The 27,942-nt window shown below is 41.7% G+C and overlaps 1 protein-coding gene across 2 annotated transcripts; it reads right to left on the bottom strand.

Annotated features, from left to right (window-relative positions):
* Positions 1–454: 454 nt before the first annotated feature.
* On the bottom strand, positions 455–25,971 carry tmem243b (transmembrane protein 243, mitochondrial b). Of its 2 annotated transcripts, XM_080420713.1 has the most exons (7): positions 25,848–25,971; positions 14,944–15,070; positions 12,096–12,266; positions 7,251–7,301; positions 3,327–3,431; positions 703–847; positions 455–655 (listed from the first exon to the last, which is right to left on the bottom strand). In XM_080420713.1, the coding sequence occupies exons 3-6, from the start codon at positions 12,171–12,173 to the stop codon at positions 728–730; spliced, it is 354 nt and encodes a 117-aa protein (XP_080276839.1). In that variant the 5' UTR covers positions 12,174–12,266; positions 14,944–15,070; positions 25,848–25,971; the 3' UTR covers positions 455–655; positions 703–727. The 2 variants fall into 2 exon arrangements, with proteins under 2 accessions (XP_080276839.1, XP_080276838.1); XM_080420712.1 differs by having other exon boundaries at positions 455–847.
* Positions 25,972–27,942: the final 1,971 nt, after the last annotated feature.

Here is a 27,942-nt window from a genome sequence, read left to right as displayed (position 1 = left end):
ATCTGGTCCCACTGGGGAAAGGTGTGTTCTTCAACACTGTGTGTGTGTGTGTGTGTGTGTGTGTGTGTGCCACTAAGTGTTTGTGTGTGTCTCTAAGTGTGTGTGTGTGTGTCTCTAAGTAATAAAGGAATAAACCACTGTTCCTTCTTTGGTCTGTGGGTCAAAGGTCTCTTCTCTCTGTGTCTCTGTGTCTCTCTCTCTACGTCGTTGGTTCTCAAAGATGGGGTCCAGGGACCCCCAGGGGTCCTTGGGGGGGAGGAGGGGGGGGGGGGGGGCTGGTGTTCCAAGGGGTCCCCAGCAAAATGTGTTAAAAGTGGCATCACAATAATTTCAACCACTTTAACCTTTTACACTTTGGGCTATTCAAAAAATAGCAGATCTACAAGCTCGTAACGCGGCACCGAGTGCCGCGCTACGAGCTTGTAGATCTGCTATTTTTTTTTTGAATCCTCGCACAATTTATTTTTTTTAAAACGTGAAAAGGTTTGAGAAACACTACATGACTCCATGGAGGAAGAGGGTGTGTCTCTCTCTCTCTCTCTCTCTCTACGTAGAGGTTGTGAGTCTCTCTCTCTCTCTCTCTCTCTACGTAGAGGTTGTGAGTCTCTCTCTCTCTCTCTCTCTACGTAGAGGTTGTGAGTGTCTCTCTCCCTCTCTCTCTCCACGTAGAGGTTGTGAGTGTCTCTCGCTCTCTCTCTCTACGTAGAGGTTGTGAGTGTCTCTCGCTCTACGTGACACCATGGAAGTAGAGGTTGGCACACAGACACAGCAGAACCACAGAGGCCAGCTTGTAGTAGATGAGATTCCTAAACTTTGGCTCCAAGTCACCCTGACGATACCAGAATATCTGTGGAGAGAGACAGAGAGAGAGAGAGAGAGAGAGAGAGAGAGAGAGAGAGAGAGAGAGAGAGAGAGAGAGGAGAGAGACAGAGACAGAGACAGAGACAGAGACAGAGAGAGAGACAGAGACAGAGACAGAGACAGAGACAGAGACAGAGACAGAGACAGAGAGAGAGAGAGAGAGAGAGAGACAGAGACAGAGACAGAGACAGAGAGAGAGACAGAGACAGAGAGAGAGACGGACAGACAGACAGACAGACAGACAGACAGACAGACAGACAGACAGACAGACAGACAGACAGACAGACAGACAGACAGACAGACAGACAGACAGACAGACAGACAGACAGACAGACAGACAGAGAGATGGAGAAACAGAGAGACAGACAGAGAGACAGAGAGAGAGAGGAGAGAGGGGGGAGACAGAGAGAGAGACAGAGACAAAAAGAGAGAGAGACAAAAAGAGAGAGAGACAGAGAGAGAAAAAACTGAAATACATTTTCTTATGACTTATATTATGTTATGTAGACTTGGGCGCTACAGTCTCCGTAAACTAGGATCACAGAAGCTGTAGCATCAGTAAAAACTATAGGATACCAGGTTCATTTGTTGACCTGGCATCCTATAGTCTTTACAGACTTTTTTTTGCTCTTCCTGAACACACCTGTGGATTATACCAGGGACAAATGACTTGGACTTTCCGTCATGGAGCTACTTGCGGATTATACCAGGGTCAGTCCACCTTAGGTGCATTATGCACCTTAATCCCATGTAGAACGCACTGACTTTTTGTCTTTTTATTGTGCTTTTTTGTCTTTCCCTAAGCACCTTAACGTCCATAAGTATATCATGCACAGTATACATACATTGCTGCTATGCTCAGGCACCTTAGTCATATTTTTTATCTCAGGTACTTTGTAAATATGTAGATAACTTGTTTGGCCTTGTTGTTCTCTTGTTTGATCTCCTTCCCACTTGCCCCCCCCACCCCCCTCTTCTTCTTCCTCCCCCTCTTCTTTCTATGGAAATAACTTTGCGATGGGAACGATGTACAAAAAATGAATTTCTACCACTTTTTTACCTTGTAAACCAGCTGTGATGTGACAATAAACCTGATTCTGATTCAGTAGGTTCTGTGATCCTAGTTTACTGTAGCGCCCAAGTCCTGTACTTAGGTGCCACCGGTTGCCGAGGGAGTTCTGACGTGAGCTCAAATAACTGATGTCCTGAACATCCGTGGAGTTCATAACAAACCATATTTATTATCAGTAGCTTTAGTCGTGCCAATCACTTTAGCGTACGATAAATAAATATGATGAATACAAGTCAAAACGCACACAGACCTCCAGCTCTCATGAGACACAGTCCAAAGCTGTTGCCACTGGCAACACCTGCACTTGATTACAGAGCCTGTTTAACACGTTGATTGCCAAGATCGCATTGATGCGTTCTTTCCAAAAAAACATTTTTAATTTTTTTTATTCCACAAGGGGCGCCCTAACACAGCTTTGGAATGATCGATCGTCACTCAGAGAAGTAGTATGTGACGTCATTGCAAAAAACTATTCATCCCAATGATGGGATTTTCAGAAAAACAGCTGTAACTCAGTTTATTCTTTTTGCATTGAAAACCACCCGTTTACAGCGGGCCGTAGCCCCAAAATGGCGGATGGAATGTTCCTCCTCCTCTGAATACACAGATCCCTCCGCCTACCCAAGGGGACTTTTTTTTTTTTTTTGTACACAATGTATCTTCCACAGCGTTTCAGCGATCGTGGATTTAAGGTAATTACGCTGGCATGGGGATAAAAAACGATGTTTAACACATTTACTGCCAAGATATTAAACATAGTTTTCTATCCCCGTGCCAGCGTAATGACCTTAAATCAACGATCGTTTTGAAACGCCGTGGAAGATACATTGTGAAAAAAAAAGACACAAAAAAGTGAGTAGGCGGAGGGATCTGTGAATCCACAGGGACAATAACGTTCCAACCGCAATCCGCCATTTTGGGGCTTTGGTCGCTGAAATCTAGTGGTTTTCAATGCAAAAAAAAAGAAACTAAGTTACAGATGTTTTTCTGAAAATCACATCCAGGAAGCGGATGACTTCCTGGTTTTTAGAAGGACGTCACATCAGATGCTTCTTCTCTGAGTGACGATCGATTTTTTTGGTCCATATCGTGCAGCCCTAGAGTATGTGTGTGTGTGAGTGTGAGTGTGTGTGTGTGTGTGTGTGTGTGTGTGTTACCAGCACTAGGGTGGACCCACAGGTCAACAGGATACACACTGTGTGTGTGTGTGTGTGTGTGTGTGTGTGTGTGTGTGTGTGTGTGTGTGTGTGTGTGTGTGTTACCAGCACTAAGGTGGACCCACAGGTCAACAGGATACACACTGTGTGTGTGTGTGTGTGTGTGTGTGTGTGTGTGTGTGTGTGTGTGTGTGTGTGTGTGTGTGTGTGTGTGTGTGTGTGTGTGTGTGTGTTACCAGCACTAGGGTGGACCCACAGGTCAACAGGATACACACAGAGAAGAACACATTGAGCGGTAGAGGAGGGATGGAGGGGAACACGAAGGAGCTGATCACCGTCACCTGTAGGGGGCGACAACACCAGGACGCTGAGCGTTTAGGATCCATTGATTTGATTGAACACTTTTATTATATATTATTATATTTATTATTCAGGAATGTAAAACAGCACAGAGGTACGGTCAGACATTAAAGGGAGAGTTCACCCCCAAAAAAACATTTTCCCCTATGGACTAGTCACCTCATGGAGACTTGAATTCATGGATATTGTTTAGTTTTTCTCTCATTCCTAAGACAATTCGGTTTTTAAGTCTGATGTCATTTTGTTGTCCGACGTCCCGTCCGGGTCCAAAAGGCACCAGCACCTCCACTCTTCATTGTAAACAAACATGTTGGAACCCGTAAATCTTTTTACAATAACCTCCTTTTTCAGAAATGAACCATTGAGGGTTGTAAAAGGGTCTTAATGCTAATATCATAGACAGTACAAAGTAGGCTATTTTTTTCCTTCACAGCACCAGGAGATATCATTTTTCAAAGATTTAGACTCCAATCCACTTCCTGGTTAACTTATGACTTCAAAAGCCTGTATCTCGGCTCCTGTGTACTTTTTTTTTTTACAATGTATTTTTAACTATTTTCAACTGGCTGCAACTATGGAACGGATTACCGAATGTTTTAAAAATTTTCCCCGCGATTGTACGAGACCTCTATGTGTGTAATGAGGTGATCACCGTGAGGACGGTGATCACTGAAAATATTTTGTGACTACTTGAAAAAGGTTCAAAAATGGTTAAAAATCCTGGCACTCAACGTATAGTATTTTAATAAACCTCTGGCACCCAATGTGTTAACATTATAATATTTATTTTTATATGTATTTATATATAAATATATATATATATATATATATATATAAACTGCTCAAAAAAAGTTCGGAAACGTAACTTCGGTCAATTATTTCTCCCCTTCAACAATACCAATTGGTATTGTGTTTTATATCATTATTATCGTTGATTAGTCACCTTAACAACGAGGTACAGCTTGTAAGGATCGTGCATTCGTGGAATGAGCAACACAGCTAAACGCGTGGGTAGCGCCTCCAAAAAAATTACCAGAATCACCCAATATGACAGGCACCTGAACATATGGTTCTGCAACTTTGTTGAGTTTGTGTTGATGCTCCAAGCAGCAACACTGCCCCCCCATGGAAAGATGCCACGTTGGTCCCTGGTGTGCCACAAAGCCTGGTGTGCGTTATTAAAGACCCGTGTGATCCGGTCTGGGCCACGCCTAATGAAGAAATAAATAATACGAATAATTCTCTTTCCGGATTTTGCCCATCCGGTTTTGCGGAGCCGCTTTGTTTTGGTTCCCTAATCCCTATTTAAATGGAATAGAATGTCCCCACTGGGATAATACAGACACTAAATAGTCTCCGGAAAGTGCACTCACATTTATATTTAAAAAATAAACTAAACTACGCTGCATCAAGGATTTTATTAGGACGGACCTATTTCAGGGTGAAGTCTTTCCGGATCTGCTCATCTGGCCGCCTGGTGACGTAGAGTTACTTTCGCTCCCGACCGGATCATAGACCCGAAAAGATATGCTGCCCAGGCTAGCACTTTAGTGGTTATTTTAGTGTCAGATGTGTTAAAACAGCGAGGGACACAGCACTGTGGCATAGTGGGAAAACACACACTTGGACCCGGAGGTTGTTCTGACGGTGTGGAACGTCACGGCTTAACAACACAACCATTTGATGACCGGCAGCGCTTCCGGTAGGAGACACAATAAAGAGTCTCCTTTGTTTCTCCGACCGGAAACAGATGCCTAAGCTACCGGTCCGCTCAAATTATTGTCTTTTAGGAATGAGACAAAAAATATATATATATGTTACAGTATGATTGGAGAACCAGTACGATTGAAGAAGGCTCGCTCGTTTTTACCACCCACCCAGCAATTCTGTAGAAGCAACACTAGAGGGAGCCACAAGCCAGGCTTGTGCACAAGCATATATTGCCGCGACCACACACACACGTGCGCGCGTGTGTGACCGGCTTCGAGTGCTATCAATGCATTGAATGGGGAAATAGGCGAGTTTATTAGACCTTTCAATGGGCGAAATAGGCTACTACCTACCCGCGATTTATCAGACCATTCATTCAGGAGCTACTGACCTACTTGGAGGCGGAGCAGTCCGCACAACAATATTTACGATTCTGTGCCTATCGGTACATAACTCAAACGGCGCTGAGTAGGCACAGGCGAACGTCACACCGTTCAGGACGGCAACTCGGTCGCCTTAGCTCCCTCTGTGGTCCTTCACGGGGTGACAGTTCGCCTGTGACTGCGCGCCTCCGTCAGGGTCCAAAACCAAAAGCGAAACCTAAACTGAACTATTAAGTCATGTCAGTTGGTAGGTTAGTATGTCTTGATAACACCCAATGAATGGTCTGATAAATCGTGGGTAGGTAAGTAGGTCGCCTATTTCGCCCATTCAAAGGTCTAATAAACTCGCCTATTTCCCCATTCAATGCAGATAGCATTCGAATCAGGTGGACTGTTAAGATACTTTTATTGTGTTCTGCTGGCTTTTGTTTTAGTTTCTCCCTGACACACACACACACACACACACACACACACACACACACACACACACACACACACACACACACACACACACACACACACACACACACACACACACACACACACACACACACACACACACACACACACACACACACACACACACACGGAGGAGGAGAAGGAGAAGGAGGAGGAGCTCCTCCTCCTCGCGAGCCTCGCTAATAAACCCTGTCTCGAAAAGCCCCGCATCGCCCCGAAGCCCCGTGCCTAAAAACGAGCGCTCTGTCTTCAATCGTACTGGTTCTCCAAACGTACTGTGACATATATATATATCCATGAATTCACGCTAAAAAGGATAACACAAAAAAAAAAAAATCCTGGGGACTTGTTTCCATTGTGGTTCTATCTATTCAATTCATCAACTTAGCATAACATTTTTTACACAATAATTAATGTCATCAACAAATACAAAACACATGTGATGTACATGATGTTGGCTATTCAAAAATAGCAGATCTACAAGCTCATAGCGCGGCACCGCGCTATGAGCTTGTAGATCTGCTATTTTTGAAAAATCGTGAAAATGTGTGCAAATCTTTGAATATATCTATATATTTTTAGAGCAAACATTTTTAACTGAAATCTTTCATTCATTCTTCTGTAATGTATTCTACAGCAACGCTTCACAGACGTTTAGGGAAAAATGTTGACGTCTCCCCGAGACCCAAACTAAGTGAAAATAGACGATCTAAAAATCTCACAAAAACGTCACAATGAGACACGTTGTGAACTTGTACATCTGCTATTTTGTCTTCTGGGTCTCTGGAGCAAAAACATTTTAATTGTATTGTCTTATTCATGGGATTCCTTTGATTTTATTAATTTATTTTGAAGAATGTTTTTTTACCCTCTGAATTTTTCATTGTGAAAATATTTTGAAATATATATTTTTTCTTTTGTAGGAAACGGGAAAAAATGGCCAAAATGGTGAGTTCTTGTGGGCGATGGCTGGAGGGATGACGGATGGAGGGATGACGGATGGAGGGATGACGGATGGAGGGATGACGGATGGAGGGATGATGAGGCTCGAGACTATATGGAGGATCTCACAGCGTTTAAAGAGCAGAAGTGAGAACAAATACAGTCCCTGGTATCTCTACCTCAATCTGAGAACACTCTATATATAAATAAATATATATATATATATATAGACACTGTGGTCTGTCTATGCTGTAGCAGAGCTCACAGGTGCAGATGTTTTTCCAGATGTTTTGGTTGATTACTCACCAGAACGACCAGAGACGTGAATCCCCCCACGGCCAGGTTGATGATCCGGTCCTGATCACAGCAGAAGTGAGAGAAGAGGGGGGGGAGGAGAGAGAGAGAGAGAGAGAGAGAGAGAGAGAGAGAGAGTGAGTGGGGGAAGAGAAGATAAGTTAAATCAGACACAAACATGAACGATTATCTTTCTCGCAATAACGTCTAGACCAGTGGTTCTCAACCAGTGGTCCTTGGGGGGGGGGGGGGGGGGGGACCAGGGGGCGTCACAATCATTTCAACCACTTAGCTTTGGGCTATTCAAAAATAGCAGATATACAAGCTCATGTATATCTGCTATTTTTGAAAAATCTTGAAAACGTGTGCAAATCTTTGAATACATATCTTTCGAACATTTTTTATGCAAGTCTTTGCCTCTGGGGGTCCCTGGCACAAAACATTTTCAGATGGGGGTCCGCGGCCAAAATGTATATCATTTTAGGGGTCCTTGGCATGAAAAGGGTTGAAAACCACTGGTCTAGACCAGGGGTTCCCAAAGTTGGGGTCGCGACCCCACTTGGGATTGCGGGAGACTGACGGTGGGGTCGCGAAATAATTTTGGGTCGTATCAAAAAAAAAAAAAAACGTTTAAAAAAAAAATATTATTTTAATTTTAAATTCAACAGAATGGATGAAATACAACCTAAAATGATTACAAATAGTACGTTTTACCATTTTAATACGTTTTCAAATGCGCACAGAACGTGCAAGTTTATGTGCATAAATATACCTCCAGGTTTAGGTGGGGTCGCGAGTCAATGGCCGCCTTATTTTGGGGTCGCGGGCTGAAAAGTTTGGGAACCCATGGTCTAGACCTGAGGCACGGTGAACCCATGGTCTAGACCTGAGGCATGGTGAACCCATGGTCTAGACCTGAGGCATGGTGAACCCATGGTCTAGACCTGAGGCACGGTGAACCCATGGTCTAGACCTGAGGCACGGTGAACCCATGGTCTAGACCTGAGGCACGGTGAACCCATGGTCTAGACCTGAGGCCCATGGTCTAGACCTGAGGCACGGTGAACCCATGGTCTAGACCTGAGGCACGGTGAACCCATGGTCTAGACCTGAGGCCCATGGTCTAGACCTGAGGCACGGTGAACCCATGGTCTAGACCTTAGGCATGGTGAACCCATGGTCTAGACCTGAGGCATGGTGAACCCATGGTCTAAACCTGAGGCACGGTGAACCCATGGTCTAGACCTGAGGCACGGTGAACCCATGGTCTAGACCTGAGGCACGGTGAACCCATGGTCTAGACCTGAGGCACGGTGAACCCATGGTCTAAACCTGAGGCATGGTGAACCCATGGTCTAAACCTGAGGCACGGTGAACCCATGGTCTAAACCTGAGGCATGGTGAACCCATGGTCTAAACCTGAGGCACGGTGAACCCATGGTCTAAACCTGAGGCACGGTGAACCCATGGTCTAAACCTGAGGCATGGTGAACCCATGGTCTAGACCTGAGGCATGGTGAACCCATGGTCTAGACCTGAGGCATGGTGAACCCATGGTCTAGACCTGAGGCATGGTGAACCCATGGTCTCTAGACCTGAGGCACGGTGAACCCATGGTCTAGACCTGAGGCATGGTGAACCCATGGTCTAGACCTGAGGCATGGTGAACCCATGGTCTAAACCTGAGGCACGGTGAACCCATGGTCTAAACCTGAGGCATGGTGAACCCATGGTCTAGACCTGAGGCATGGTGAACCCATGGTCTAGACCTGAGGCATGGTGAACCCATGGTCTAGACCTGAGGCATGGTGAACCCATGGTCTAGACCTGAGGCATGGTGAACCCATGGTCTAGACCTGAGGCATGGTGAACCCATGGTCTAGACCTGAGGCATGGTGAACCCATGGTCTAAACCTGAGGCACGGTGAACCCATGGTCTAGACCTGAGGCATGGTGAACCCATGGTCTAGACCTGAGGCATGGTGAACCCATGGTCTAGACCTGAGGCACGGTGAACCCATGGTCTAGACCTGAGGCACGGTGAACCCATGGTCTAGACCTGAGGCACGGTGAACCCATGGTCTAGACCTGAGGCACGGTGAACCCATGGTCTAGACCTGAGGCCCATGGTCTAGACCTGAGGCACGGTGAACCCATGGTCTAGACCTGAGGCACGGTGAACCCATGGTCTAGACCTGAGGCACGGTGAACCCATGGTCTAGACCTGAGGCCCATGGTCTAGACCTGAGGCATGGTGAACCCATGGTCTAGACCTGAGGCACGGTGAACCCATGGTCTAGACCTGAGGCACGGTGAACCCATGGTCTAGACCTTAGGCATGGTGAACCCATGGTCTAGACCTGAGGCATGGTGAACCCATGGTCTAAACCTGAGGCACGGTGAACCCATGGTCTAGACCTGAGGCATGGTGAACCCATGGTCTAAACCTGAGGCACGGTGAACCCATGGTCTAAACCTGAGGCACGGTGAACCCATGGTCTAAACCTGAGGCATGGTGAACCCATGGTCTAAACCTGAGGCACGGTGAACCCATGGTCTAAACCTGAGGCACGGTGAACCCATGGTCTAGACCTGAGGCACGGTGAACCCATGGTCTAGACCTTAGGCATGGTGAACCCATGGTCTAGACCTGAGGCACGGTGAACCCATGGTCTAGACCTGAGGCACGGTGAACCCATGGTCTAAACCTGAGGCATGGTGAACCCATGGTCTAGACCTGAGGCACGGTGAACCCATGGTCTAAACCTGAGGCATGGTGAACCCATGGTCTAGACCTGAGGCATGGTGAACCCATGGTCTAGACCTGAGGCATGGTGAACCCATGGTCTAGACCTTAGGCACGGTGAACCCATGGTCTAGACCTGAGGCACGGTGAACCCATGGTCTAGACCTGAGGCACGGTGAACCCATGGTCTAGACCTGAGGCATGGTGAACCCATGGTCTAGACCTTAGGCACGGTGAACCCATGGTCTAGACCTGAGGCATGGTGAACCCATGGTCTAGACCTGAGGCACGGTGAACCCATGGTCTAGACCTGAGGCACGGTGAACCCATGGTCTAGACCTGAGGCATGGTGAACCCATGGTCTAGACCTGAGGCATGGTGAACCCATGGTCTAGACCTGAGGCACGGTGAACCCATGGTCTAGACCTGAGGCATGGTGAACCCATGGTCTAGACCTGAGGCACGGTGAACCCATGGTCTAAACCTGAGGCACGGTGCCAACACTGGCACAGGGGAGGGTGAGCACTTTGAGCTTTGTTTCAAATGTAAAGTGAAATATAAATAAAATGCATTATTATTATTATTATTATTACAGGATAATCCTATGAGACTATCTTGAACCTCAACATGCAGAGGAGGAGAAGATGTAAACAACAACCGAGCCGGACTTGGACTCGTGGTGGAAACGTTGTGAGAACAGACGGTTCTACAACGACTGAAAAGTGGATCAAACTCATGAGCCTGACGATGGACCAACGTCAGCACAAAGTCACATGACACAAAGTCACATGACAGCCCATATTCAGCATCGCCCCGCCCCATAGACAATGGTGTAAAGTAACTAAGTACATTTACTTAAGTACTGTACTTAAGTACAATTTTGAGGTATTTGTACTTTACTTGAGTATTTCCAATACTTTTACTTCTACTCCACTACATCTCAGAGGCAAACATTGTACTTTTACTCCACTACAATTATTTGAAAACTTTAGTTACTAGTTACTTTTCAGATATAAATGATTACATTATAAAACATACATTAACCACTTTAGCCCTATTTTATACCTAGGCTATTTGAAAATAGCAGATCTACAAGCTCACAACGCGTCGCGATGCGACGCGTTGTGAGCTTGTAGATCGGCTATTTTCAAATATTTAGTACTTTTACTTTTGGTACTTCAAGTACATTTTGATGCCAATACTTTTGTACTTTTACTCAAGTACATTTTTAATTCTGGACTTTTACTTGTAACAGAGTATTTTTATATTGCAGTATTGGTAATTTTACTTAAGTAAAGAATTTGAGTACTTTTTCCACCACTGCCCATAGACAAGAGTCCCTTCTTTCTCTTGCTTTGGCCGTTCCTTCCACAGCACACACGCACGCACACACACACACACACACACACACACACACACACACACACACACACACACACACACACACACACACACACACACACACACACACACACACACACACACACACACACACACACACACACACACACACACACACACACACACACACACACACACACACACACGTGAGCTTGTAGATCTGCTATTTAAAAATGTTGCCTCTTTCTTACACTATATCACAATGTGGCCAACCTGTCTGACCAGTTTTTATAGTGTAGTTTGTTGGTTACTTTTGATGCAGTAATGCCCTTTCTTTTTTTTTTGGTATTAAAAAGGTCTTAAAAGTCTTTAAACTGGGGGGGGGCATGGTGGCGGCACGGGGGTGGCGGCACAAGAAGGTCAGTTGGCTCTCATGCCTGAAGGAAGCATGAGCTCGGCCCTGGCCTCCCTACTGTGGGGGACTGGTGTAGCGCTGGTGTAGTGCTGGTGTAGGGCTGGTGTAGGGCTGGTGTAGCGCCCAGGATCACTTAGGAAATTGGCACCGGGTGAAAAATAATGGGTTACAAAAATCGCGGGATAAAAAAAATGTAATAAAAAAAAAGTCTTTAAACTGTCAACATCTCACTGTCATATGAGCACCCCCCCCCACTCCCCCATGGGGGTCCTGAACCACAGGTTGAGAACCACTGCAATACAGTACGTGCTCACTGCCCCCCCCCCCCCCCACACACATCACATTATGTACTGACCCGGGCCGAGGTCTCTCCAAACAGAGGCCTGTTGTCCAGGCCGCTGGTCCCATAGGTTCTGGTGGTGAAGTCGTCCATGACACACAGACACTCTCTCTCCTCTCAACAGCTCCGCCTCATGGACAGGTGGAGTAAGTGCGTCATGCTAGCTCCGCCTCCACATCCTCCTCCCTGACCGAGAGAGAGAGAGAGAGAGAGAGAGAGAGAGACAGAGAGAGAGAGAGAGAGAGAGAGAGAGAGAGACAGAGAGACAGAGAGACAGAGAGACAGAGAGAGAGAGAGAGAGAGAGAGAGAGAGAGAGAGAGAGAGAGAGAGAGAGAGAGAGACAGAGAGACAGAGAGAGAGAGAGACAGAGAGACAGAGAGACAGAGAGAGAGAGAGAGACAGAGAGACAGAGAGACAGAGAGACAGAGAGACAGAGAGACAGAGAGAGAGAGAGAGAGAGAGAGAGAGAGAGAGAGAGACAGAGAGAGAGAGAGACAGAGAGACAGAGAGAGAGAGAGAGAGAGGGAAGAGAAGATGCGTTAAAACATATACATACATACATATGTGTGTGTGTGTGTGTGTGTGTGTGTGTGTGTGTGTGTGTGTGTGTGTGTGTGTGTGTGTGTGTGTGTGTGTGTGTGTGTGTGTGTGTGTGTGTGTGTGTGTGTGTGTGTGTCTGTGTGTCTGTGTGTGTGTGTGTGTGTGTGTGTGTGTGTGTCTGTGTGTGTGTGTGTGTGTGTGTGTGTGTGTGTTGTGTGTGTGTGTGTGTGTGTGTGTGTGTCAGGCTATAATTGTATTGCTGCTACAAAATATTTACTCTCATGTACACAATATGTAATAAAAAAACCTTGAACATTACAAAATATCTTTGGCCTACAATAACCGTGGGTCAGTGCTGACTGGAGGAGTCTGATTTCACCTTACCAGAGTCAAACTTCTTTGTACTAAAATACCCAATATACTTCTAAAAACACAACATCCAAACATTTATGACAGCACGACACTCACTCAACAAATAACGTTAAAAAGACAAAAAGGAAAGAGAGTGAGAGAGAGTGTCTTTGTTTGAAACTTCAGTCCTTTTTTAGAAAAATACTTTAACTAAAAAAAAAGAAAAATACTTTTTAACTCAATAAAAGGATTTGTAAAAAGAAAAGAAAAAATTAGGCCACGATACAACTGTCTTAGTGTGAAACTTGAGCTTGTTTTGCTGAACACAGAGTTTGTATCCTGGCTGAGAATGATGACAAGCTCACACAGAGCTCCCAGTTACACACGGAGCTCCCAGTTACACACAGAGCTCCCAGTTACACACGGAGCTCCCAGTTACACACAGAGCTCCCAGTTACACACAGAGCTCCCAGTTACACACGGAGCTCCCAGTTACACACGGAGCTCCCAGTTACACACAGAGCTCCAAGTTACACACAGAGCTCCCAGTTACACACAGAGCTCCCAGTTACACACGGAGCTCCCAGTTACACACGGAGCTCCCAGTTACACACAGAGCTCCAAGTTACACACGGAGCTCCCAGTTACACACGGAGCTCCCAGTTACACACAGAGCTCCAAGTTACACACGGAGCTCCCAGTTACACACGGAGCTCCCAGTTACACACGGAGCTCCCAGTTACACACAGAGCTCCAAGTTACACACGGAGCTCCCAGTTACACACAGAGCTCCAAGTTACACACGGAGCTCCCAGTTACACACAGAGCTCCAAGTTACACACAGAGCTCCAAGTTACACACGGAGCTCCCAGTTACACACAGAGCTCCCAGTTAAACACAGAGCTCCAAGTTACACACGGAGCTCCCAGTTACACACGGAGCTCCCAGTTACACACAGAGCTCCCAGTTACACACGGAGCTCCCAGTTACACACGGAGCTCCCAGTTACACACAGAGCTCCCAGTTACACACAGAGCTCCCAGTTACACACGGAGCTCCCAGTTACACACAGAGCTCCCAGTTACACACAGAGCTCCCAGTTACACACGGAGCTCCCAGTTACACACAGAGCTCCCAGTTACACACAGAGCTCCCAGTTACACACGGAGCTCCCAGTTACACACAGAGCTCCCAGTTACACACAGAGCTCCCAGTTACACACAGACGGATACCAAAACACTCGCCCCAAAACACAGACCAGGGGGTCCCCAGCTAAATTAGTTATAGCATAGTGTCAGATCTTAACCACTTAGCAGTGGTGTAAAGTAACTAAGTATATTTACTCAAGTACTGTACTTAAGTACAATTTTGAGGTACTTTTACTTTACTGGAGTATTTTCAATTGTCTATACTTTTACTTCTACTCCACTACATCTCAGAGGCAAATATTGTACTTTTACTCCACTACAATTATTTGAAAACTTTAGTTACTAGTTACTTTGCAGATATAAATTATTATATTATAAAACATACATTAACCACTCTAGAACTATTTTATACCTATGCTATTTGAAAATAGCCGATCTACAAGTTCACAACGCGTCGCACCGCGACGCGTTGTGAGCTTGTAGATCTGCTATTTTCAAATATTTAGTACTTTTACTTTTGATACTTTAAGTACATTTTGATGCCAATACTTTTGTACTTTTACTCAAGTAAATTTTGAATTCTGGACTTTTACTTGTAACAGAGTATTTTTTTATTGCAGTATTGGTACTTTTACTTAAGTAAAGAATTTGAGTACTTTTTCCACCACTGCCACTTAGCTTTGGCTATTCTAAAATAGCAGATCTACAAGCTCATAGTGTGGCACTCGATCTGCTATTATTGAAAAATCTTGAAAATGTGTGCAAATCTTTAAATATATATATATATATTTTTTTAAGCGAATATCTCCGGGATCTCCCTCACCTCCAGTCTCTCCCTGACCTCCAGGATCAGGATCTCAGCACCAAAGGTTCTCACTGGGAACGACCTCACACTGCTGGGGGCATGATGGGCCACTAGGGGGCGCCTCTGCTGCTGCTGGTTCCCTCACCTGCAGAGAGAGAGAGAGAGAGAGAGAGGAAACGTTCTGTCATGTATTCCATATTAGAGTTCTCAAAGGGGCCTGAAAATGAAGGCCTGGCCCTAACTGGGCCCTACTGGGCCAGCCCGGCCTGAACTATTACCATACTTTAAGGCCCGAAAACCCGAAAAGGTGTCACTGTGTGCTTAATGTCCTCAAAGTCACTCATCCAACAAGCTTTGAACTGAGCTGTTCCACTATCGCTGATTTTCGATTGAGTTTTGGCCATTGACGCCCGTTTTTCTTTAAAGGTTCTATGACACTCATTTCCACTTTTTTTAATATATGTTTTTTGGGGGTTTTATGACCTCAATTACACCCCAAAAACCTGAACTTTGAACATTCAGTGGATTCTCTGTGGTCTGGGGTTTTCTGAAAAATTAGGCTGAAAAGTAATCTGTGATTGGCCCTTGGAGAGTGAAGTCACAGGTCATTAATCCCGCCCACTCTCCTCCTCGCCCCTCCCCTCCCCTATCCTTTTCTTTGGGGGGGGGGGGGGGGCGGAGCAGAGGTGATGATTGACAGGCAAAATCCCTCAACAGCGACACCCGCAGGCAAAGATTTCTTTTTTCATTGCAGTTGAAAAGGCTTTAGAAATGTGAGAGAAAAACACCTGCAATGGATCACTGGAGTGGAATTTTCTGTTAAATAAATGTTATACACGTTTGAAGGACCATGACAAAGACTTTTAATGCGTTGTAAAACTGAACGTCATGAAACCTTTAATAACACGAGCTAGGAAGGTCGGACGGTGACAAACTAGATACTTGAGTAAAGTTCACTTTGAGCTGCATCCAGCACATCCACTGATATTTCCGTTGGCCTTACCGTTCGGCCGGTAGGGGTAGTGGACATTATTTTTTGGGGGTAATAGATTTAGTATTATTTTTTTTATTTTTTTCTTCAGCCCGAGGCTCGGACCGGCCCGACTAATTGGCATAGATTTTGGGCTCTGACGTTACAGTACATTTCATGTATTTCATAATACACAACCATAGCTCGGTCCTCTACCCTCATACGTAGGTATTGTATGGTAATATTTTTGGGGGGAAATGAAGGGGAAAAAATACAATAAAAAGATTTAACAAAATGAATGAAAAAAGTCATTTTGAAAACACGGTCTCCTCACGTATTAGAAGGACGATATCAGTCACCAGAACCAAGGACGGTGTTTTAGATGAATCTAACATGTTTAAAATGGAGTTTGAGGTTACAATGGGTTTGTATAGGAAGGGGGCGTGTCTGATAAAATGAATATCAAATATCTAAATACTGAATCAAGCAACTTATAAACCGTCTGGTGTTCACACAAGCCTGATTAGACGATACAATGACCCACATTCTCTTTTTTAAAGTGAAATATCCCTTTAACATAGCATCACAATCATTTCAACCACTTTATCCATTTATGTGTTTGCTATTCACAAATAGCAGATCTACGTACATCTGCTATTTTTGAAAATGGTAGAAAAATATTTGGGAAATTTTGAATAGCTTTGAATTTTTTTTTAAACATAAATCTTCTCTTCTGGGGTTCCCGGGCACAAAAGCGTTTCAAATGGGGGTCCGTGGGCTAATACGTGTCCCTTTGGGGGTCCTTGTCATGAAAAGGTTTGAGAAGCACTGCAGTGCTACAGGGTAAACATTACATTAATAAAACTAAAGAATATACTGGTTGTGTGAAAAGACCAGCAGACTAGAGTTTATACTTCCTCTAGTAGTAGGGGGTACTAAGTGAAAAATCGTTACGCGGCGGATAAAAGCATGAAATTTGATACAGATGTCCCTTGGGTCATCCTAAAACATCCTAGAAGGGGTGCCCAAAAAAATCTTAAACAGGAAGTGAGTTATGGACAAAATCCAAAATGGCCACCTAAACTGTTGACCGTTGACTCAAAAGACACCAAAATAATCTCCAAAAAGCATAAAATGTGGCACACATGTCCTTTGGGTCATCCTAAGACATCCTAGAAGGGGAGCCCAAAAAAATCTGAAACAGGAAGTGAGTTATTGACCAAATTGAAAATGGCCGCCTAGTGTTGTCGATTGACTCAAAAGACAACTAAAGAATCTCCAAAAAGTATAAAATGTGTCACACATGTCCCTTGGGTCATCCTAAAACATCCTAGAAGGGGTGCCCAAAAAAATCTTAAACAGGAAGTGAGTTATGGACAAAATCCAAAATGGCCACCTAAACTGTTGACCGTTGACTCAAAAGACACCAAAAGAATCTCCAAAAAGCATAAAATTTGGCACACATGTCCCTTGGGTCATCCTAAGACATCCTAGAAGGGGTGCCCAAAAAAATCTGAAACAGGAAGTGACAGTCACTTAGTGGTAGCAGGGACAACATCTTAACTGTTGTGTGACATGCAGGTAGCAGGGACAACATCTTAACTGTTGTGTGACATGCAGGTAGCAGGGACAACATGTTAACTGTTGTGTGACATGCAGGTAGCAGGGACAACATCTTAACTGTTGTGTGACATGCAGGTAGCAGGGACAACATGTTAACTGTTGTGTGACATGCAGGTAGCAGGGACAACATCTTAACTGTTGTGTGACATGCAGGTAGCAGGGACAACATCTTAACTGTTGTGTGACATGCAGGTAGCAGGGACAACATGTTAACTGTTGTGTGACATACAGGTAACAGGGACAACATCTTAACTGTTGTGTGACATGCAGGTAGCAGGGACAACATGTTAACTGTTGTGTGACATGCAGGTAACAGGGACAACATCTTAACTGCTGTGTGACATGCAGGTAGCAGGGACAACATCTTAACTGTTGTGTGACATGCAGGTAGCAGGGACAACATCTTAACTGTTGTGTGACATGCAGGTAGCAGGGACAACATGTTAACTGTTGTGTGACATACAGGTAACAGGGACAACATCTTAACTGTTGTGTGACATGCAGGTAGCAGGGACAACATGTTAACTGTTGTGTGACATGCAGGTAACAGGGACAACATCTTAACTGCTGTGTGACATGCAGGTAGCAGGGACAACATCTTAACTGTTGTGTGACATACAGGTAACAGGGACAACATCTTAACTGTTGTGTGACATGCAGGTAGCAGGGACAACATGTTAACTGTTGTGTGACATGCAGGTAACAGGGACAACATCTTAACTGCTGTGTGACATGCAGGTAGCAGGGACAACATCTTAACTGCTGTGTGACATGCAGGTAGCAGGGACAACATCTTAACTGTTGTGTGACATGCAGGTAGCAGGGACAACATGTTAACTGTGTGACATGCAGGTAGCAGGGACAACATGTTAAAGGGATATTTCACTTTCAAAAAAACTTTGGGTCATTTTATCGTCTACTCAGGCTTTTGTGAGCCCCCCAGACCGTTTTTAAGGGGGGGGGGGGGTGCTGGTGTGTGTGTCTTTGATCTTCTGCTTTCCCGCACAAGGTTGCAACTTTGTTTAATTTCAAGCACGAGAACCTGTCTGCTCCCACACTCCAAGCACGAGAACCTGTCTGCTCCCACACTCTCCTACATTTTTGGGGCATTAAAACGCTATGGAGTTGTGCCCCAATATAGGGCTTGATCTCTGGTCATATGAAGATTTGTACAATATATTATGTATTGGTAATCATTCATAGGGTCTTTTAAAAGTTTTAGAAAACAATTAAGTATATTTGGCATTGACAATATATCACTTAGAAAAGGATTAATGTGGAAGGTCATCTTATTCAGAGTGGTTTTTAAGACAATTTTGGGCATTTAGAGTTGTTTAAAAAATATTTAAGACATTTTTCATGGGTTATTTTTGCCAAATCCTTTAATATCAGTCTATTTACTATAAATGTAAAAGTTATATTTAGCACAATCAGCCAAAATGTCAGAATTATATCAACTTTTAGGAATCATGGGTCATTTCTGGCGGCCATTTTTGATTTTTCCTTTAAAAAACCCTTTAATGGGTCCAAATTTTTGGGCACCCCTTCTGAGATGATGAGATACATCGTAAAGAGTGCGTGTACCAAATTTGGTGCTTTTATCCGCCGCGTAACGATTTGGCCATTTTTTGTGCTTAGTACCCCCTACTATAGTTCACTCTGAACACTCCTTCACACACAAACACACACACACACACACACACCCCCCCCTCAGGTTGCCTACCACTGGTCTAGACCAGTGGTTTTCAACCCTTTTCATGCCAAGGACCCCTAAAATTATAAACATTTGGCCACGGACCCCCATCTGAAAATGTTTTGTGACTCCCAGTAGCAAAGATTTGAATAAAAATGTTTCGCTTTTAAATATATATATATATACACGCACGCACGCAAAATGTGTGTGTGTGTGTGTGTGTGTGTGTGTGTGTGTGTGTGTGTGTGTGTGTGTGTGTGTGTGTGTGTGTGTAAGCCACAGCGGCCCCATTGACATCTCACTGTCTCTCAGTGGTGGAAAGTAACTAAGTACATTTACTCAAGTACTGTACTTAATTTTTAGGTATTTCTACTTTACTTGAGTATTTCCAGTTTTCAACACAAATTAACTTTCACTTCTACTCCATTACATCTCAGAGGCAAATATTGTACTTTTACTCCACTACAATTATTTGAAAACTTTAGTTACTAGTTACTTTGCTGATATAAATTATAATATTATTATAAAACATATATTAACCACTTCAGCCCTATTTTATACCTAGGCTATGTGAAAATAGCAGATCTACAAGCTCGTCGTGAGCTTGTGCTATTTTCAAACATTTTTAGTACTTATTTTGATGCCAATGCTTTTGTACTTTTACTCAAGTAACATTTTGAACACAGGCCTTTTACTTGTAACAGAGTATTTTTATATTGTGGTATTGCTACTTTTACTTAAGTAAAATATCTGAGTACTTCTTCCACCACTGCGTCTCACCGCCTCTCCCCTCTTCTTCAGCCTCTTCTTACTGTACATACAGTAAGACACGTTGTCTTCTTACTGTACATACAGTAAGACACGTTGTCTCCTCTTCTTACTGTACATACAGTAAGACACGTTGTCTCCTCTTCTTACTGTACATACAGTAAGACACGTTGTCTCTTCTTCAGCCTCTCTTACTGTACATACAGTAAGACACGTTGTCTCCTTACTGTACATACAGTAAGACACGTTGTCCCCTTACTGTACATACAGTAAGACACGTTGTCTCCTTACTGTACATACAGTAAGACACGTTGTCTCCTTACTGTACATACAGTAAGACACGTTGTCTCCTAGAGACAGTGGAGTGAGGGACAGACATCTGTTGTCTGTCCCTCTTTTTCCTCACTTTGACTGACTGAGTGTGTGGTGTGGTGTGGTGTGGTGTGGTGTGGTGTGGTGTGGTGTGGTGTGGTGTGTGTGCGCGCGTGCGTGCGTGCGTGCGTGCGTGCGTGCGTGCGTGCGTGCGTGCGTGCGTGCGTGCGTGCGTGCGTGCGTGCGTGCGTGCGTGCGTGCGTGACTGTGTTAGGGCGGGTAACATTCCTCATAAATGATATTCAAATATTGGTCTTAAACATTGGCCGAATATCGAATATATTAAAATATTATTATTTAAAAAACTATATATATGTTTATTTGACACGGACAATAGAAAAAACGATGTATCAAGTGCTCGGATCCAATAAAACATATATTTTGTTTGTTTTATTGTTTTTTTGTATTGTCCCTGTCAAATAAACATTCAAACAATATATATATATTTTCGAGGAATATTCAAATATTAATTTACCAGCCCTACTGTGTGTGTGTGTGTGTGTGTGTGTGAGCAACATCAAATAAGATGATTTCACAACCCCAAGTTTTTTGGGAGATAAAACAGCTGATAAGAGAATAAATGCTACTGTCTGTTTATCTGGGTCAAAGGGTGAGGGAAGTGCACTGAAAACCACAGCACGCACACACACACACACACACACACACACACACACACACACACACACACACACACACACACACACACACACACACACACACACACACACACACACACACACACACACACACACACACACACACACACACACACACACACACACACACACACACACACACACACACACACACACACACACACACACACACACACTGGGAGAACAAGAGCCTCATTATAGCCCTTCCATAACAGCGGCCTCCGGCTCAAATCCGCTCCGGTTCCTTGTGACCCGCTAGGCTCCTTACAGAAAGACCCCGAGACTGAAGAACAAATGAAACTAAAGATCTGTTTCCACGCGAAACCCCGCCTCCAGCGCTCTACAAGAACCATTATGACCCAGACTACTGGCCAAGCACAACGGTATTCCTTAAGTCAGTCGAGTGGTTCTCAAACTTTTCAGGCCCCCCAAAATAATCATATTGGAACTGGGAACCCCCCACCGAGTCAAACTAAGGGTGGAAGTGTAGGCATTACATTTAGTTTGACTCGGCCCCACAGATAAATAATGTGAGAATAGTAGTGTATATAGTGTTAGTAGGGATGCACCGAATGGGAAATTCTTGGCCGAAACCGAATGCCGAAAATAGAAAACAGTTGGCCGAAAACCGAATACCGAAAGGCCGAATATGATAAATATATATAATTAATTTATTTGTTTACCAATGTTGATCAGCTACCTGATTATGGCAACTTCAATAATAATCACTATTATGGGTCCATAAAACATTTATTAAGCACTTTTGAATGCATACATTAATTCCAGACTGACTGCTGAAAGATTGTAAAATGTAAACATTTATATAATTATATAATAAGATTATTCCAGATTTTATTCCAAGATTTTTTGAATATAGCATTGTTTCGGTGTCTTTCGGTGATATCGGCCGATATGTTTCGGTTTCTTTCGGCCGATATGTTTCGGTGTCTTTCGGTGATATTTTTTCGGCGTAAAAACCCTTTCGGCCGAAAGCCGAAAATGCATTTTTTAACCATTATCGGCCGATATGTTTCGGTGGCCGAATATTCGGTGCATCCATAAGTGTTAGTATATATAGTATACTAACACATATAGTACATAGTGTTAGTATGCTTCTCTATGTATCAGTCACCTCATGGAGACATGAATTCATGGATATGTATTAGTTTGTCTCTTATTCCTAAGACAATAATGTGACGACCAGCAGCGGTTCCAGTAGGAGACAAAAAGAGTCTCCTTTGTGTCTCCTAACCGGAACCGCTGCTGGTCCAATGTATTTGTATTTAAGTTCATAAAGTTAACATAACTATAACTATAACTAAATGCATTTGAAATTAAATAAAAATGTCACTTTTCAGGATTCCAATTAAGAAATAGCAAAAAGAAAATCAGGATTCCAATTCAAAAATGGCAAAAATAGCAGATCTACAAGCTCAAAACGCGTCGCACTGCGATGCGTTTTGAGCTTGTAGATCTGCTATTTTTGCCATTTTTTGTGTGACATAGAATGGCCCGACAGTATATGCCATGTGACCCTCTGGAGTGAGTGTGGAAATATATAGTGGCCCTCTGCATCATCAAAGTTGCATCACCGCTTACTACGCTTAGAGCTGTATTGTTGGAATTCAAAATCGATACAAACTACCGTATGGTTTAAACCCCTAATAGTTCACAGGTAAGAATGAGCAGGATAAAACACTATTTTCTTTTTGGGCTATTCGTAAAAACAGCAGATCTACAAGCTCCACGACGTGTCTGGGTGTGCTATTTTCAATACTTAATGAACTGTTGATGAATCTTCTGTTAGGCGGGGTGGGTCCCTGACACAAATCCTTTTTTTCAAACAGGAGGGCCAAACACTACATGGACAATGTGTGGGGGGGTCCTTGACATGAAAACCTTTGAGAAACCACCGCGTGACACGACTAAAAAAGGCCGTCCATCAATCCATAACCGATGACATTTACTCTCTAACGTGTCCTCCTGTCAGTCAAGTGACACAAGACTTATTGCTGACAACAGGACACAATGCTGCCTGAAGCAGAACTAAGACTGAGTGTCCATGATGACTCAAACAGACAGGAATGATGGTCATGTTGTCACCCAGCTAACTGTCACTTTATTACAATGACATGACAACTGTCACCCAACTAACTGTCACTTTATTACAATGACAACTGTCACCCAACTAACTGTCACTTTATTACAATGACAACTGTCACCCAACTAACTGTCACTTTATTACAATGACAACTGTCACCCAACTAACTGTCACTTTATTACAATGACAACTGTTACTGCCAACCAACTAACTGTCACTTTATTACAATGACAACTGTCACCCAGCTAACTTTCACTTTATTACAATGACAACTGTTACTGTCAACCAACTAACTGTCACTTTATTACAATGACAACTGTCACTGTCAACCAACTAACTGTCACTTTATTACAATGACAACTGTTACTGTCACCAAACTAACTGTCACTTTATTACAATGACAACTGTTACTGTCAACCAACTAACTGTCACTTTATTACAATGACAACTGTTACTGTCACCAAACTAACTGTCACTTTATTACAATGACAACTGTCACCCAACTAACTTTCACTTTATTACAATGACATGTCAACTGTCACCCAACTAACTGTCACTTTATTACAATGACAACTGTCACCCAACTAACTGTCACTTATTACAATGACAACTGTCACCCAACTAACTGTCACTTATTACAATGACAACTGTCACTGTCAACCAACTAACTGTCACTTTATTACAATGACATGACAACTGTCACCCAACTAACTGTCACTTTATTACAATGACAACTGTTACTGTCACCAAACTAACTGTCACTTTATTACAATGACAACTGTTACTGTCAACCAACTAACTGTCACTTTATTACAATGACATGACAACTGTCACCCAAACTGTCACTTTATTACAATGACAAGTGTTACTGTCAACCAACTAACTGTCACTTTATTACAATGACAACTGTCACCCAGCTAACTTTCACTTTATTACAATGACAACTGTTACTGTCAACCAACTAACTGTCACTTTATTACAATGACAACTGTCACTGTCAACCAACTAACTGTCACTTTATTACAATGACAACTGTTACTGTCACCAAACTAACTGTCACTTTATTACAATGACAACTGTTACTGTCACCCAACTAACTGTCGCTTTATTACAATGACAACTGTTACTGTCAACCAACTAACTGTCACTTTATTACAATGACAACTGTCACCCAACTAACTGTCACTTTAATACAATGACATCTGTTACTGTCACCAAACTAACTGTCACTTTATTACAATGACATGACAACTGTCACCCAACTAACTGTCACTTTATTACAATGACAACTGTCACCCAACTAACTGTCACTTTATTACAATGACATGACAACTGTCACCCAACTAACTGTCACTTTATTACAATGACAACTGTTACTGTCAACCAACTGTCACTTTATTACAATGACATGACAACTGTCACCCAACTGACTGTCACTTTATTACAATGACAACTGTCACCCAACTAACTGTCACTTTATTACAATGACATGACAACTGTCACCCAACTAACTGTCACTTTATTACAATGACATCTGTTACTGTCACCCAACTAACTGTCACTTTATTACAATGACATCTGTTACTGTCACCAAACTAACTGTCACTTTATTACAATGACAACTGTTACTGTCACCAAACTAACTGTCACTTTATTACAATGACAACTGTTACTGTCAACCAACTAACTGTCACTTTATTACAATGACAACTGTTACTGTCAACCAACTAACTGTCACTTTATTACAATGACAACTGTTACTGTCACCAAACTAACTGTCACTTTATTACAATGACATGACAACTGTCACCAAACTAACTGTCACTTTATTACAATGACATGACAACTGTCACCCAACTGCAATATAATAATAATCTGTTACAAGTGAAAGTACAACAGTATTGGTATCAAAATGCACTTAAAGTAGAAAGTACTCATTGTGTAGAATGCCCCATTTCACAAGTTTTCAAATGTATGAAAATGTTTTGAAAATAGCAGATCTACAAGCTCACAATGTGTCGCATCGCAACGCTTTGTGAGCTTGTAGATCTGCTATTTTCAAATGGCCTAAATGTACATAGGGCTGAAGTGGTTGATGTATTTTTTCTAATAATAATCAAAATCCACAAAGTAACTAGTAACTAAAGTTTTCAAATAATTGTAGTGGAGTAAAAGTACAATATTTGCCTCTGAGATGTAGTGGAGTAGAAGTAAAAGTATTGAAAATAGGAAATACTCCAGTAAAGTAAAAAAGTAACTCAAAATTAAAAAGGTACAAGTACTTAGTTACTTTACACCACTAGGTTGTTGTTAGTACAGATGTATGAGTAGTTCAGTGACCAATAAACTACTATTAATTATTACAACTATTTATCTGATTGTTGATAAACAATATAACTGATATCCTGAAGTTTACTGTGTTTACAAATGTAATAAAAGACAAATATAGCCTGATAACTTTACATTAAACTTACCAAGTATCAGATTGGACTAAATAATATGAACAGTTCGGTGTGTTTCCTATGAACTGCTTGTGTTTGTATTTATAATACATTTCTACCAATAATAACAACAATAACAAAGGTTAAAATAGCATTAACGTTGCTATAGTGTAGCAGGTAGACATGCTAACGTTGCTAAGCTAACCACCAAGGTAAAAACATAAGAGAAAAAGACATTATTCTATGAAACACTTTGACAATAATGTCATTTAACAGCTAGTTAATAGTTTTAACTCACCTGACACGTGACTTTAACAGCTCGAGTCATTAAAGTGCTTTAATGCTGTGTTTTCACTGCAGACACTAACTTCTCCAGGCCACTGGAACCACCAGCTCAACTGTCACGTTAAAGGGGAATGGGCCGCCGTTACACCGAGACCGGTGACCCATCGAATAATGATTCCTGCGGTTTAAAGGGATAGTTCACCCCCAAAATGACTTTTGTTCTATCGATTAGTTAGTCACCCCATGGAGACTTGAATTCATGGATGTGTTTTATTTTTTTTGTCACATACCGGTCCCGCTGGTGACGGTCATCAAATAATCATTGTCTTAGGAATGAGACAAAAACTAAAAAATACCCATGAATTCAAGTCTCCATGGGGTGACTAAGCCATAGCAGAAAAAAAAGTAATTTTGGGGGTGAACTGTCCCTTTAATGTTTTTGTTTTTTTCTGTTTTTTCTGCTCTTTATTTAGTTTGGTGACATTTTATGTTTATTTGTATTAGTTTTTTGTTTGTTTTTTAAAGCAGGGGGTAAACAAACCTTTACATTTGTAATCAGGCCTCCTTTTTCTTGCCTTTGTTTAACATGGATTCTATGTTTATGTGGATTAATTTGATGAATTGCACCTGCATTACGCACTATGACAGTTTGACCTTATTTGAGTCATTTCAGATGGAATTAACCAATTTGTCACAAACATGGACGCGATAAAGAATCAAATATAAGAATGAATAGATAGATAAAGAATCAAATATAAGAATAAATAGATAGATAAAGAATAAAATATAAGAATGAATAGATAGATAAAGAATAAAATATAAGAATGAATAGATAGATAAAGAATAAAATATAAGAATAAATAGATAGAAAAAGAATAGAATATAAGAATAAATAGATAAAGAATAGAATATAAGAATGAATAGATAGATAAAGAATAAAATATAAGAATGAATAGATAGATAAAGAATAAAATATAAGAATAAATAGATAGATAAAGAATAAAATATAAGAATGAATAGATAGATAAAGAATAAAATATAAGAATGAATAGATAGATAAAGAATAAAATATAAGAATAAATAGATAGATAAAGAATAAAATATAAGAATGAATAGATAGATAAAGAATAAAATATAAGAATGAATAGATAGATAAAGAATAAAATATAAGAATAAATAGATAGAAAAAGAATAGAATATAAGAATAAATAGATAAAGAATAGAATATAAGAATGAATAGATAGATAAAGAATAAAATATAAGAATGAATAGATAGATAAAGAATAAAATATAAGAATAAATAGATAGATAAAGAATAAAATATAAGAATGAATAGATAGATAAAGAATAAAATATAAGAATGAATAGATAGATAAAGAATAAAATATAAGAATGAATAGATAGATAAAGAATAAAATATAAGAATAAATAGATAGATAAAGAATAAAATATAAGAATAAATAGATAGATAAAGAATAACATATAAGAATAAATAGATAGAAAAAGAATAAAATATAAGAATAAATAGATAGATAAAGAATAAAATATAAGAATGAATAGATAGATAAAGAATAAAATATAAGAATAAATTGATAGATAAAGAATAAAATATAAGAATAAATAGATAGAAAAAGAATAAAATATAAGAATAAATAGATAGATAAAGAATAAAATATAAGAATGAATAGATAGATAAAGAATAAAGAATAAAGAATAAAGAATAAAGAATAAAGAATAAAATATAAGAATAAATCATTGGAAACAAGTCCGCAAGGACTTTTATGAACGGACCTGTTAGACAAAGTATTTTAAATGTAACTGTTCTGTTTTACATTTTTTGCCTAATAAAATATTCAATCAATGAAAAATAAAGAATAAAACTCCACAAAACGGACACCTCTTACAAGTGACATTATTCGATAGGGCACCGATTCTGTTGTAACACTCGTGGGACAGCGTCAAAAACTGTTAAAGGCGAAGTTCAGACTTCAGTGTTGAGCCGACTGCTGTGAGAGTAAAGTACCTACTCACATTATTTACTATTAAAACGTATCAATACTCTGTTACAAGCAAAAGTCTGGAATTCTAAATTGACTCGAGTAAAAGTA

The sequence above is a fragment of the Gymnoscopelus braueri genome, assembly GCF_963280865.1.
Source record: "Gymnoscopelus braueri genome assembly, chromosome: 23".
Classification (NCBI taxonomy): Eukaryota; Metazoa; Chordata; class Actinopteri; order Myctophiformes; family Myctophidae; genus Gymnoscopelus; species Gymnoscopelus braueri.
Note: the sequence above shows the minus strand (reverse complement) of the source record. Positions and strands in the feature narration are given on the sequence as shown.

Bases quoted from the DNA above. Each gene is read 5' to 3' on its own strand.
- tmem243b (XM_080420712.1), bottom strand. From the start codon at position 12,173: ATGGACGACTTCACCACCAGAACCTATGGGACCAGCGGCCTGGACAAC. The intron at 3,432-7,250 runs GTGAGTAATCAA...CGCCCCCTACAG, and splicing joins TCACGTCTCTGGTCGTTCTG to GTGACGGTGATCAGCTCCTT. The intron at 848-3,326 runs GTAACACACACA...CTCTCTCCACAG, and splicing joins GTGGGTCCACCCTAGTGCTG to ATATTCTGGTATCGTCAGGG.